This window comes from Diadema antillarum, unplaced genomic scaffold (assembly GCF_040938485.1).
Source record: "Diadema antillarum isolate AM-2024a unplaced genomic scaffold, OU_Dant_1.0 seq00000039_RagTag, whole genome shotgun sequence".
Lineage (NCBI taxonomy): Eukaryota > Metazoa > Echinodermata > Echinoidea > Diadematoida > Diadematidae > Diadema > Diadema antillarum.
This window is the reverse complement of record NW_027271151.1, coordinates 47,407-62,162: the sequence shown is the minus strand read 5'-3', so window position 1 is coordinate 62,162 and position 14,756 is coordinate 47,407. Positions and strand designations below refer to the sequence as shown.

Sequence of the window (14,756 nt, the reverse complement as noted above, 5' to 3'; positions counted from 1 at the left end):
TACTAATGTAGGTGACGCCAGACATGAAGGTCAAACGAGTGTTTTCAGCTTTTGTATTTCTCCCCTCAATAGTACATTATTTTATCATAGAATTTCATTTTTCGTTGTCATGTACATCCATACACGTGCCTGTGTTATCGATTATTTAATGTTTGACAAAATCTGACCATCTGCCTGCTCCACAGCTGTAGATCAATCAACAAATTAAGTAAACCTGTTCAAATATAGGGTGATAAAGATTGTCGGTGATTCATTTCGTACAGAAACCGTAGCAGTAATAACATTGATGCACTGAAGCATCAGTATAGCAAAAGAAATGGCAAATAACAAGCTCTACTGTACGCGAATTCCAAGAGTTTCAATTCTGGTAGTTTTCGCGGTCGCTGTATTGTACTTTTTAAAGAATGGAATCTCTTCCGTTGACCAGGCCCGAAGCAAAAAACAGCCAGCTAAGGGGATTCTAGCTACCATGGGAAAGAGCGGCAAGCTGAGACCTGCTATGCCCGAGCACGCTATAGAAAAGTCGTTTGAGGAAAGGTCCGAAAGAGTGTTTGTGATCCTCATGTCTCAGAGAGGATTCGGGTCCTCAACAGTCGGCGAAATCTTCAACAAAAACCCTAAGATTTTCTACCTTTTCGAGCCCCTGTGGATGATGAGCAATGAAGCCGAGGCAGGGGATGGAGTGAACCCCTTATCGACAGCAACGGAGAGAGATATCTTGAGAGAAATATTCCGATGCAAGTTTCGGGGAGATTTTACCATGATGCTGACGAAATATAACGAAATGCTCCGAACTCGGCGAGTGTGCGAAGTTAGTGAAGGCACACAGTGCATGATATCTAACACTACTTTACTTGATGAAACATGTAAGAGGAACAGTGGGCGAGTGGCAATTAAAGTGGTTCGCACAGATTTGGACAAGCTAAAATCCTTGGTTGTCGATGACCAGCTTAATGTCAAGATCCTCCATCTTGTCCGTGATCCACGCGGTGTCGCCTCTTCCCTGATCCAACACGTCATAACAAGGCTCCCAGACGATGACCTCATAGCTTTAAGTGACCAACTTCCCCGAAAGGGTAGACTCAAAGCGTTGGGCTTACTTAACCAGACGATAAAAGGAAAAAATTCTGTTCAAGCTTATTGCTTGTGGATGAGACAAAACCTTTTTAACTCTGCACGACTTCCAGAGTGGCTAGAAGATCACTACAAGCTCTTAAAATTCGAAGAATTTGCCAGTTCTCCTATTCTGGTTACTAAAGACATCTACAATTTTGTAGGACTACCCGTACCATTGGAGATTGAACAATGGCTCGAATTGTACAGAAACAACACTCACACTGCGAAACTTAATGGATTACAAAGTAACCTCAAGGAAAGAGCTCAGCAGTGGATCTTCGATCTCAGCGAGAGTGAGGTTGAACAGGTCGAAGAAGAATGCATGGATGTGATAAATGCTTTGGGGTACCAGCCCTACAGAAAACTGAAAGAAAATGTAAAATCAGGTGCAATCAACTGATGTTTCTCCTTTGTATTTTCCTCGAGGAGAGAGAAGACTTTCATTTTGTTGTACATTAACTTTTGTTTCCTTTCCTTCACATTTCAAACATAATTCGTATCAATGCGCAATGGACATCACAAACGAATATCTCTCGTCCGAAATTAGCTGTATTGCTTCAAGGAAAGAATACAAACTATGATATCAAATCCCCTCGAGTAGTGTAACCTGGTAATGTATTCTATGAAATAGTACAGTGATAGAACAGCAACTAAAGTGATCCGGGTGTGTAAGGTTAACTGATGAAAGATTATATGAATAAACGAACAAAATCATCAGGAACGATTGACCATGGTGTTCAGTCAAAATCAATGTTGAAACATACTATCTATTTGATTCCTATTCGAACTCAATACTTTTTATAATGAAGGTGATATTCGCGATTTCAATAAATCAGCGCATACCCGTGAAACATGTTTGGTTATAACCATCAGAAGAGAAAATGTGATATATACAGTATATATATATATATATATATATATATATATTTATACACATACATATACATACATATATGATATATATGTACATATATGTATGTATGTATCTATATAAGTATATTAATATACTCCTCAAAATGAATTCTGCCATTAAGGTTTGATGTATCACATTTCCCTTATACCACCGCGTATCTTAAATATGCCATCATGAGAAAGCCTGTTTAATCATTTTTAAACTAACATCTCTCTCGCTATGACTGGGTGTTCCTGGAATGTGCAAGACAGCCGAGTATGGGGACATATCAAAAGTAAAAAGTCGCTATTGATAATGTACCATTTTGATGAAAATAGGCCACTGGAATAAGCAATGTCTGAATGTGAGCACTTTCAAAAGCTCCCGTCTCTTAAACATTATGTGATTGTTTGGTCTACCTTTCATTTGATATTAATCTGCAAACACTATTGCAGTTTTCTAAGATAAGAACGAAGCCTTGAATCTAATGATAATCTCACATGCATTCTTTTCAAGCACTTGCCTCCCCTGAAAGACAAGAAAAAATAGGGATTAGTTATTGCTTTACATTATGTTTGCTCCGTTTTGCAACATTTCACATTTGAAATGATAGTCTGACGTACTGTGCATTCCAGGAATGCACAATGAAAGCAAGTGTGCTGTCATTTTAAAGGTAATTAACATGATTAACTAGGCTTTCTTATGATGTCACACTCCGATAAAATGATGCAGATTCAAAAGAAATATGGAAATGGAATTGCAGGACTTTATTGAGGGGTTTATATATATATATATATATATATATATATATACTCTTATTTTGTATGAATACACGTATTATGAATTTATAATGCGCAATCTTCACAACGTTAACAACGAAATAAATGTATCGAATATAATTCATTCATTCATTTTTTTAAACATTTATAATGTACCAGTTCTTCGATATAGCGGATTTATCCATTACCAGTCAAATATAATCTACGAATAAGAAGAACGTATGGATCCTGTCTGTTCTGACGTATAATCACTCTATTCAATCAAACCAAGATGTATGCCAGTTAATGAAATTTGTATTTTTTTTGTATTGTAAACTGACTGTTTCGGGTGCACCAGGTGGGTTGGGGAGGATGGCCTGAGGGCCCAAGTCATTTAGTTGGCTCTTTCCAGACCCGGGCTGCCCAACCTGGTGCACCCTTACCACTCCAGCGTATGTTCTGATTTCGAAATATGTACTATGAAATTTGTGAATGAAAGCCGAATAAATAATGATAATAATAATAATAACATAAAGCCGAGGCATATCAAATACCTCATGCACAATAAGATATGTTTCCTAGACACCGTGGGGAGAGGGGGCGGTCTGTCCGCTTGACTATTATCTATAAAAACTGCAGTCAAATAGAATTATACATTCTTTGGCAGGTGGGTAACACGGCAAAAGTGTATGGTCTCTCATGATTTGCATATTGTTGTTGAAAGAAAACCAAGATGCTGCGATAAGTGTCGGCTGAGATCCAATATTTTTGAAACATGCAAATTATCTTTATATCAAATGGTTTTGTTATAATGATAATGATAATGATGATGAATAACACTTATGTAGCGCTTAATACTGATGTTTCTATGCGCATTAGACGTTAAAAGATGGGAGTTGCTGCTACCTTGTTTGCCGTTCAACAGTTGAAAAAGTTAGAGCAACGTCGATCTGGCGCTGCTCAGTGGCTGCCGGGCCCACGATCAATTGGGCAAAATGAATTTCCAGTCTTGGACAATAAAATTTGGAGTTTATATCCAAAAAGAATTATTATTATTATTATTATTATTATTATTAATCAGGAAAAAAAATGAAATATTATATTGTTATAATACATTTCCTGCATTTAAACGTTTCCCTTGCATACCACGCCTGGAAAGGAGTGTTTTGAATAAATGAAAAATGTACAGACAAACGTTATTACAGAAATAAAGTAAAAGTGAGTTTGCAAGATTCTAACATGTCGCTGCGTCCAGAATTGTAATTATCACTACTCAGTATACGAAATCCAAAAATCCTCTCCGCACACATGCACAAAGGGGAATCCTCCAAAACAAGCACTGGTGTATATGAGTTTAGCTGAAGCAGAACGATGTATAAAAGTTATTGTCCTAGCCTTAGAATGCCAAATTGACAGATGATAGGTGATGGCTTCTTGAATAGTGTCTTCACCCATTGTCGTCCCCTGGCAGCTTCCTATGGGTAATCTACGTTAGTAACTTTAAAACTTATAACTGATACATTTGTAACTCCTCACTCACTGCAATCAAAAATTGATTTTTTTTTCCCCTGTGCTCGGCCATACAGAGTGAACATTATCACGATCAACAAGTGATATGTTGTAATACATTCCGTTACAGGACACCATTAATGGCGAGAAGTCTACAATTATATTTTACTTACAGACTTGACTTTCCATCTCAAATACACGTTAACAAAAGGGTGAAAGTGGCGGATCATATCCTCTCCTTATTGCTTTACCACAATATGTGCTTCTCGCCTGTGTGCAATTTTTAATGAAGTGGTCTAACACTGGCAAGCTCCTGTTTCCATTAAAGTCAGGATAAATGCTTCCTATTTGCAACCATCATATTATTTCCAAAAAGGTTTGAATTCCATGTGTTGAAGTGTGATCACTTATATTTTAGGCAGGTTTTCTCGTTTCATTTTAAGCAGTTACATGTACTAGCCACTTTATGAGGGAAGAGTAAGTCTTCAAATGAGGCGGTGAGCTCATTGCTAACATGTACATCTTCACAGAAATTGCAGATAGTGAAGGACTTAATCAATGTCTAGAGATCTTCTCAAGGGATAAGACACAAGAAGAATTCTGATGAGCAAAACTCGGAAGTCGATGGTAGCATTATAATCTTTTCGGCAGTCGGCTGCGTGAAACGATTAATTAAGATGAATCTGCCTTCATCACTGCGTCATACGAAGGTGGCTCGTCAACGAATCCCTCGTTTGTTTGGCAGGAATATTCTGACATATCCGATGATGATGTGACAATGGATACTCGCGATGTTGTTGAAAACCTTCTTTCCCTGGATAAGGAAAATGCAGACAGTCTTCTACTTGCTGTCGAAAACATCCGATCTGACATTACAGACCATCTTCTATCAGAGGGCAAAGAAAGTTTTCTGTCCGCTCGTAAAGTAGGCGGAACGGCATTCTTGCCCAACGTCTTGGCAATCACATCCAACTTTGACTTGATTCCGACTGACGCTCGTCTTGATCGTGATTTGGTCACCGACGACGACGGCAGCGTTTTATTTGCGGCCTCGAAATCAAAGTCAAATGTAAAGTATTCATGGTATGATGGCGGAGCAGAGAAGTCATCGACACTAAACGACGGGGAGGATGGCGAATAAATTGTTTCCACGTGGATGATGTGAGCTGCGTCTCGAGATGAATCAGATGCAGACTGCAATGAAAGATTATCGACATGGAACCTATCTGAACAGGTGTCTTCCGAAATGGAAGAATTCATGGCTCTCTTCCGGAAATATCGTCCGCACGCGGAGCAGAGAAGGAGAAGAAGCGTGAATCCAAAAAGAATCAGAAGAATCGGCATATATCCTGGAAGGAAAAAGAGAAGAACAACAACAAACACATCAAAGCAAATTTCCTTGAAGCGAAAGAAAAATACTATATATTATATCGAAAATCTACCTGCCGCAACTAGATCCCATCTTGCTAGTTATTACCTAGTAACGTCTAGTGCAACAATCACTTCCGCAGCTTCTATTCTAACCAAGTTTCGCCGGTATTTCCAAGTGATACGTTCACCTTTACTCTATTACAACAACTTCCACTTATCTCTGCAACTACTATAATCACTGTTAACATTACTTCATATACCAATACACTGCTACTCCTCATTAGCAGTAACACTGTTTCAGTAGACGTTGCTGTTTATGACGACTTTGATTACAAATACATCCAAAACTCTCAGTGAACATCATATTGTGAAGTGATTAAAAAGGGCAAATTTATCTTGTAGGCCTAATTCTGCTGCCCAAATCGAGTGAATACCACTGCTTACCACCGAAATTGAATGCGTACCTGTAAAGTCCATGACTGACTTGAATTGGTTACTCTGGCTAAGTCGATGCTCTGCCCTCTATCATAGACCACTGCTAATTCAGTTTGATGGCAACATTATTTATCCCTAATCTATTGACGTAGACAGAGTCTTCATAAATCTCCAGAAAACGCCTTCCGATGACCCGAACTCGAATTGCTGTTACAAAATTTCTTTGCGGTGTTAGAATGCCGTGGCTTCTCTACTTATAGAGAGTGTTTTTACTGAAGCACAACCGATGCCCAGTAAGTGTCTACATGTCCTTTGCTCTATCGATTGTGACGTCAGAGAATAACAAAAGGCAATGATAAAATGGAAAAGAGGGACTTAGTGAGAGAGAGAGAGAGAGATAGAGAGAGAGAGAGAGAGAGAGAGAGAGAGAGAGAGAGAGGAAGGAAGGTACAGGGCAAGGCGAGATATTGTAGAATAACATACAACTTCGTGTCTTTTTCGTTTCCCCTAAAATATAAAAAATCATCTTTTGGAGACAGCTACAAGTTTTATCTCAACCGATGCTACAAAATGTTTCCTCAAGTCATAAAATTATGTATAATTTGACTTGATGTGCAATTACAAACTAGTAACACCGATTTGCGTGATACCATACAAATGAGTGATTGTTTCAAAAGGCAAGGGTTTTCAATGAGGTATTAAGTTAAAAAGTTTTAGGTACCACTTTCATGTAAGTGTTCGTTTTTTCCCTGAAGCGACCTCATACAACACTTTCTGGGTCCGTGAGAGTGTTCAACAGTGCCTAAATCGATATTTCTCCGTAGTGGTCTTCTTTCTCCACAGCACCTCAATCGATTCATCACATGAATGACAATCAGTCGTATCGACTCGCCATACGATCGTAGTTGACCTCACAGTGTCACATTGTCAATAAAAAATGACAACACAGAAACGCTCGTGATAGCTTCATTGATTTTGACTACCGCTACTTGGTGGCAGCGCCCAATAATTTGGAGTGGTTGACCTTGTATAAAGGCTATCGTTACTCAGAAACAAATAAGTAAATGAAATAACTTTTGCTCAGACAAAGACTTTGCATCCTAGGGCCACAACTTTTCCTCAATTTTCCAACGTTGTTTTATCAAATCGAGTGGTCATGTAAATTTTCTTTACTTCAGCGTATCGACTTCATTGAAACAGTTTACATTATAAAAGTGATGAATCTTAACGGGGGCCATTTCAGACGATTTCTTATAATTTCATATCACGTAGTACATAAACTGACAGTACCATGTGTATTGTGAGATTCATGGAATTTCGTTGTATCCTTCAGCAGATACGAACAAACAATAAAAACAAAATGCACTGAACAATGAATAGTGGCACAGGAAGCTCACACATTCAGTAATGTAATATCAATGTTTATTCCATTGCAACATCATTTTGCTTAACAAGTTCATCTGGTGTGGAATTTTATGCATGCTTTCTTTTTTTTTTTTTTCTTTTTTGGTGCTACTTCTCAGAGCACCCAATCATGGATTCGGATTTAAGCTGCTATGTCATCGTCTTTCTTCATTGTGATTTGTTATTAATTTTGAAATCATTTTTTAAAAATATCTCATCCCACTCGCTATTTTATTCTGAAACTTCATACCCAATATAACCAGTTCATAGATGTTCAATATAAAAGTCGAATAATCATCCGGAGGTCTCTTGTAAGCCATTGACCAATGCGGAGATACACTTCTTGGCTATATCTGTCCTGACTGCTCCGTCTCGTGTGTAGGAGAGACATACCCTACGCACGTATAAAACCCACTTCACTTCAGTCATAAACTCTACTGCCTGCAACACACACACACACACACGAGAAATAAAAATCGGCTGATATCTGCAACAATCTCAGTTGTGAAGGAGGTAAATTACACCCAGAAAAAAAAGAAGAAAAAGAGCCAACATTGTCAGCGACAACACCGGTGTTAAAATGTGTCTTTTTATAGACGTTATGAAAAGTTGAAATCCTTCTTTCCAGACAATCAACTTGTCAAGCTTTTAAATTCTTCATAACTTTGCGGATCTGATATTATGTATTCAAATTTTTCAAATGTGATCTTGAGGAATCATACAAGCCGATTTTTTTAACCTCTACGTTGTAATATTTGCCTCTTTCACACTGTTTATCAAGCATTATGTGGGATCTGCCAAAGTATAATTCTTCGGAGTATTTTGCAGGAGGATTTTTTAGGTAAAAGAATGCCTTCACTTGTACCAAAAGTACACACTATATGTTAAATTAACTTTAAAAATAGTCAAATCATACACAGAACCGTAGGAAATTGAGACATGAATTACAACTGCTCAGACGCTTCAAATATCACACGTTTTAATAAAGCAACTATAAACACATATAATCGAAATCACTAAAACATGTAAGTTATCATGAGGTAACGATAAAAATAAAAAATAAACCTGAGACATTATTTCATTTTGCTTTGTATTTGCAGAGATGTAATGATGTGATTACAACTTTTTAGAGGTTGTGTAATAAAAAAAAATCATACAAAAACATGACGTTGATAATTCCCTTTAAAAGTCAATGTAAAATTGAGAGTAGTTTGTACTACATGTACCACCTAATTCAAATGGTGTGTGTTGATGTGACTGATATCACAGGTCTACGAAGATATGCAAAACTTCAAAATTTAATGAATTACTTGTTATTTCTTGTCCGATTCTAATATACCATTGTTCACTCTCATTTGCTCCATTACATTCACCAAAGCTTTTAATTACACATAAATGTATAATATATATGTGTATCATACATTCATGTATGCATGTATACATATACATATATGTAATTAAGGTTTTGTCACAAGCATACATATATAAAATGTACACAAATATAAATGCGAATCTAGATGTATGTAGCAATGCATGAGTGAATTGTACCTGGCAATAGACTATGAAGGCAGGTTAAAGGTTAAAATTGCACTTTTTTCCAGTTGAAATTAAATGGTATACATCATGCCCATACATTAGTAGACAACAATTACCGCTCTTCTTTCAATTAAACTTTATCATCTGGTATTCTACATTATCTATGAGAGCATAGGCAAAATGATTTACTTTCTATGCCTGAATATGTAACAAAATGCAGCATTGTTGAGACATGTGTTATTCATAAAGCAGGTTTCGGTTCTAAAGAAATTAGTGAAAAAATCTGGCTTGTCGATATCTAGTCAACCGTAATGCTGTTGTAGACCGAGCAGGCAGCGATTGTCAACATTAAAAAACGGCAAAGCAGTAGTATTTCCTTCGTGATAAACTTTGAGAATGATATCTCTGTAATTCTGACCAGATGATTACCTCGATCTCTGACTCTATACTGTGTTTTTCGATCACAACCTCAACATGAAAATTGTATTTTCTTCCTTCCAAGTATAGATTATTCTGAATGTACAAACCATTATGGTCTCGGGATGAAAGAAATCCCAAATTCAGCTCGACTTAAAGTAAGGTTTTCTGGCAAAGTCACCTGTATCTTAGTAATTTGCTAAACAAAATCAATAGATGCACCGCATACTTATAACTCAGTCAATATAACCAATCAAATAAAAGAAGTTGAAAAGACAGACCGACATTACTGTCAATAGTTATCGTTCAAAGAACTGTTGATTGCGATCATAAATGTTAAACTTAATGCTGATGTCATTCCTGGTGGATTACATGGTATGGCCAAAATTACCCTCCAGCTTCACGTTCGAGTGACGGTAATACTGTTTGAATGACTCATAACTCAAAACAACACTATTATATAGTCGTGCATGAACAATAGAACGGCTCCTCGTACTGTTATGGTTGTATTTACCTCTACTTTATACATAAATCTACGATATGCTACGCCTCTTGACGGATTGAATGTGTCATGTCGTCAAAGAGTTTGAAGAAGACTGGCCATCTGATTGATGACGTCATCATAGGAGGGAGGTCTGTCGATGGGATCAGCCGACAGAGAACATGAACAACGCTGAAAACTCGTTTCGCTGCATCCACACGTCTGAACAAGCATTTCACTGTAACTGGGCGGCGGGAAAGAATGCATTATACACTCCAAGCGTGGGGAGTACGGAGCAGCAAAAACCTTTGACAGAGATATGTAAACAAATAAAAGAAAAGAAGAAGAAAATTAAACCCAGCTGATTGGGGGGGGGGGGGGGCGCAATTCGATACCAAAACGGTATGGAAATAAAAGAAAGAAGTATCGCACGAAATAAGCATAACCCCCATATTGCGTTGTAACCACATTGATAATGTATGTTTTTGGAGACATCATGAGAAGAAAAAAAAAAGGAAAAGACTCTCATTCAAGGTTAAGTGCAAGGCGAAAGGAGGCGAGGGAGACCAATAACTCCTACTGGAGACATCAAAAAATACACAGGACTATAGTTGCTCGACTGCGTAAACATCACCAGACAATGAACGTCGGCGTGAGCTCATCCATCTCACAGCAGCGCATGTGTGCCAACTGAAATGAATGGATCAACAGAGATTGGTAGACCAATACTTACAGCGACGATAACAATCTCTCTTCTTGCTTCCTCCTACGATTAAAAAGCATTTTCTTTCTGTAGTTTTAGTTTCAATCTCTAAAAGGCATCAAAATGTCACAAAGTCATGTATATAGTGACAGTGGGGTAAGTAAAGAAAATATGCCTGCTCAGGAAAAGGGTAAATAAACCAATACGGTCAATCCACCTTTAGGAATAATGAATGTGCTCCTCTTCTTTCATGTTTACTTCACTCTCATAGTTCTTGAAAGACTCACAAAATAGAATTTATCGTGCAATTTTAGAAATTGACATCATGATTTGAATAGATTCCGTAGTTGTGCTCGTGAGTTGAGGAAACAAACTTTTGTTTTCACTCCAAGGGGATGGCCTCCCTGTTACCTCTCACCTCAACTTGAAAAAGAGGACGTTGGCTGTACACCGAAGTCTCCGACGATCCCGACTCTGGTGGGTCTGTCTGACGTCTATTATGACTACGGAGCTGAGGATCCATGTTGTGTCGAACTGTCAATGCAGGGTGTGCTGTGGCCACCATGTGTGTGGGCGACATCGTGTGTTTACAGTACCGCCACAGCATCAAGCAGCAACAAAGGTACAATACAGTTGTGGAGACAGCTATCCAGGCATACAAATCTGTAGGCATTTTGATATTGGGAATATTGTGTATATCTGCTGCTATAATCGGAGAGATATGAACCTGAACATCAAATTACATTATCTCTTGGAAAAATAAACCCCTATGGGCTATACAAATGATACATGTAGGCCTACCATACATGTCTCGTATACTATACTGCACTGAATGTTTGAACAGTACCGATTCTCGTCTCTTTTGTGGACCTATGTTTAAAGTTTACATGAAGGAGAACAACTTGTATAAGAAGACTAGACTCTTATCGTACTGTCCTCATTGATCCATCTTTTACGTGGTCAAAAGTCAACTTGACCAGACAAAATTAATGTTTGCAAAACATTGATTTATTACTGGACCTCATTTAGACTTGGTGGGGAAGTGTATGTATAGTTGACCATTTTAGGTTCATATTCTGCAATTCGTACATATTTCAAGGTTTTGAAGTTGCTGAATCATATTTTTTTCGAGAAATATTCATTATAGCTTAATAGGTTTTCCCGGCCAATTTCGCACTGTTGTCAGTCCAATTCCTAATTGCTGCATTTAGCAAAATTTAGCGTAGATGACATGTTCAGTTGTTCAATTTTATGATCTCTTCATTCAAATTCATTTTGGAGCATTCAAATTACCTTTAGCTTCATTCTAATTAACACTTTTCAATTGAAATTCGTAAAACAAGCACCATTTCGTTATTCGTTCATTCAATTTAGAATGATATAGTCACGTGATCACGGACATGCTGCACTCGTTCACTGAAATTCATTTTTGGGCATCCAATCTAACATCTTTTGCAGTTAATTTAGCACGCATGTTTATGCTTTGGTTCTTTCTTTATTTTTTTTAACATAGTTGTTGTTTTGGAAGTGTCATTACATTTCATGTTTTCGTACTCATTTTAGAGATTTTGGCAACGGTTTTTTTTTTTCTTCAATTTGCTTAGTGAGTCTTTAAGTCCGAAGATAGTTCATCATGTGGCCGCAACTTATCTGGCTGTTGAGCGCTTTATTCCGAGTGTGTTGGCCAGTTCTAGGAAGTTAAGGTTATGATTATCAAATGTTCCTATAATTCTTTTTCTGTCTTCTTGAGAAATACGTCTGTATCTAACTTGTGCTGTCATGACTGTAAGAAGATGAAGCTGATCTGTAGCAATGGTACATGTAGACCTAAAATGACATGTATAAAAGGAAAGGGGCGTTGCAGAACAACAAACTCGAGTTATATCGGGTCAAAAATATGATACTTTTACTGTTTAACAGTGCGTGGATGAAACAAAAAGTCAAACAGAAACACGCGTTTAAATTTTATCACCTTGTCAAAAAAAGAAATAACATGATGTTAATTTGAATGAACATGTTTGGAATTTGACTGCCCGGGAAATTGAATGACTGAAATACCCTTTTCGGCCAGTGCTGGGAATTTGAATGATGAAGAGCACGTGCCAATTTGAATGCCCGTTTTACGAATCCGAAAGGCACATGTGCAAATTTTATTGATCGAAATGCTAAATTAAACGACCAACTTGCAATTTTGAATGACAGGATGTGCAGTGACGAGGATTTTCGCTAAATGAACCTTTTATCAAATGGACTGACAAAAGTGCGAAATTGGCCGGGAAAAAACTTACATTAAAGGACTCTGCAGATCGTGCAAGGAGTAATACAGGAAGGAATTATATGAATACTAGTAAATGTCTTACCAAAATAAGCCATGACATCACTGGATACTTCTAAACAACATTGGAATCAGCTGAATGAGCAGCAGTTATGAATGATCTGTACGAAATACACACAGTGAATTTAGATAGTGAGTAAAAACAAGATATTGATTAATCAAGTTAGTACATTCCAATGTAGACAGGATAGAGTTGTACCATTATGTAATTTGTAAGTCAATGTCGAAAACACTTCTCTTACTCGTTAAGTATATCATTAACGTAAATGCCAATGTACAAGACAATATCTGAGTAGAATTTTACAGACCAGCTCCATATCGATCAATGTCTTTACCCCCTTATAGATATGTAACAGAAAGTAATAATCATATCGCGTTTTATCAACGTGGAAATTACTGATTTGAAAATTATATCTTTCTTGGAATCTTACCCTCTAGACAGCAGACTTTTGCCAAGATATCAGGACAAATTTCTAGTATTGCAACATTGACGACAATGGTAGTCTGTCTTAAACAGAAATTACTTTTGCCTCATTTACAAATCGCCTTCATCGACGTAAATAAACCCAACTGATTGCGTTGTCAATCACTTTTAACAAAAACAACTCGACGCAAGAATTTCATGAATTTGGTCAGATTTCTGTCACTTCCAGTATAATGATTTCGAACTCTTTAGGAATGAAGTCATACGTTTGAGTTTGAGCTCAATATATAGTGTAATTTTGCATCAAGTTGATGATATCCTCTAATCTAAAACGCACGTAATGGAATACAGCTCAACTCATCATGCATGTGGACTTTGAACAGCCTTCCCTACCACATATCATTGATTTTGATGTATATATATCCAAGTCGAATGCTAACCCGACGGGTAAAAAAAAATGGTCTCAGCGTACTCTCAACATGCTCAAAATAACATTATTTAAAGGAAATGAGAAACATAGGCAATGACATGTAAATGACAGTTGACAAGTATGTTCGAACTTTATCTGCAAATTAACAAATACATCACACATTTATATTTACAAGTGTGATGTTAATCTTGTCTTGTGGTTAAAGAAAAATATTCTTTCCATTATGTTCTTTTACATGATGGCACAAAAGAAATAACGTTCAAAATGCTGTCTGTCCTCATTCAACCACCATTTTGGCAAGCGTTATATTAATGATAATGACACACAAATTCACATGGACTTTCACACGAAGTGGGAAGTAACATCTTACCGTAATACCCAAGCGCATGTTGGCTCTCGAATCGTCTACTTGAAGAAAACCCACATTATTATGTTTGTTGCGGCAAAGTGTTCACTGTCAGCAGAAATCATATACAATGTACGTGTATTACCAGAGTATGACTATGTGTGGGTCCCTAGTTTTTATCTATTGTCTAACACGTCTCCAATTAAAAAGCCTTTGGACTTTTGACATGATCAGTCGACTGGCATATGTAGGTGTGTTTGTGTTCTAGGGAGCAGAGGTCTCCAAACATAACGCTGTGTCCTCGTCGGTACTCTTCACGTGAACCAATTAAAGATCGGCTATTATTGACACCAAAAGTATCAACTATATAATGGCCCTAATCATTGCATCGCCTTGTACAAGCGTAGTGGCTTTAAACCGGCTCAATGTCGCCTGCAAAGATGCGTTAATATCTGAAGACAATATTTGAGTTCGGGGTACATGATATGTCTATATCATGTATATGATAAGCCGAGACTAATAATTGATGTTGTTTGCATTCGCAAAGAAAGGGATAAACAGGGTAACATACTTACATTGGTTGCAATTCCATGATTTGT

General features: G+C 37.4%; 1 protein-coding gene and 1 long non-coding RNA gene across 2 annotated transcripts; one reads left to right on the top strand and one right to left on the bottom strand.

Annotated features, from left to right (window-relative positions):
• Positions 1–469: 469 nt before the first annotated feature.
• LOC139725395 (carbohydrate sulfotransferase 2-like) lies at positions 470–1,516 on the top strand. Its single transcript, XM_071636474.1, has one exon. It carries the CDS (start codon positions 470–472, stop codon positions 1,514–1,516), a length of 1,047 nt encoding a protein of 348 aa, XP_071492575.1.
• Positions 1,517–10,111: 8,595 nt separating this feature from the next.
• LOC139725396 (uncharacterized) lies at positions 10,112–13,136 on the bottom strand. Its single transcript, XR_011710547.1, has 3 exons — positions 12,983–13,136; positions 11,041–11,285; positions 10,112–10,225 (listed from the first exon to the last, which is right to left on the bottom strand). It is a non-coding gene; the product is annotated as an uncharacterized lncRNA (long non-coding RNA).
• Between the last annotated feature and the right edge of the window lie 1,620 nt (positions 13,137–14,756).

What these genes read in the sequence shown, in the direction of transcription:
- LOC139725395 (XM_071636474.1), top strand. Translation starts at nt 470, where the DNA reads ATGGGAAAGAGCGGCAAGCTGAGACCTGCTATGCCCGAGCACGCTATA.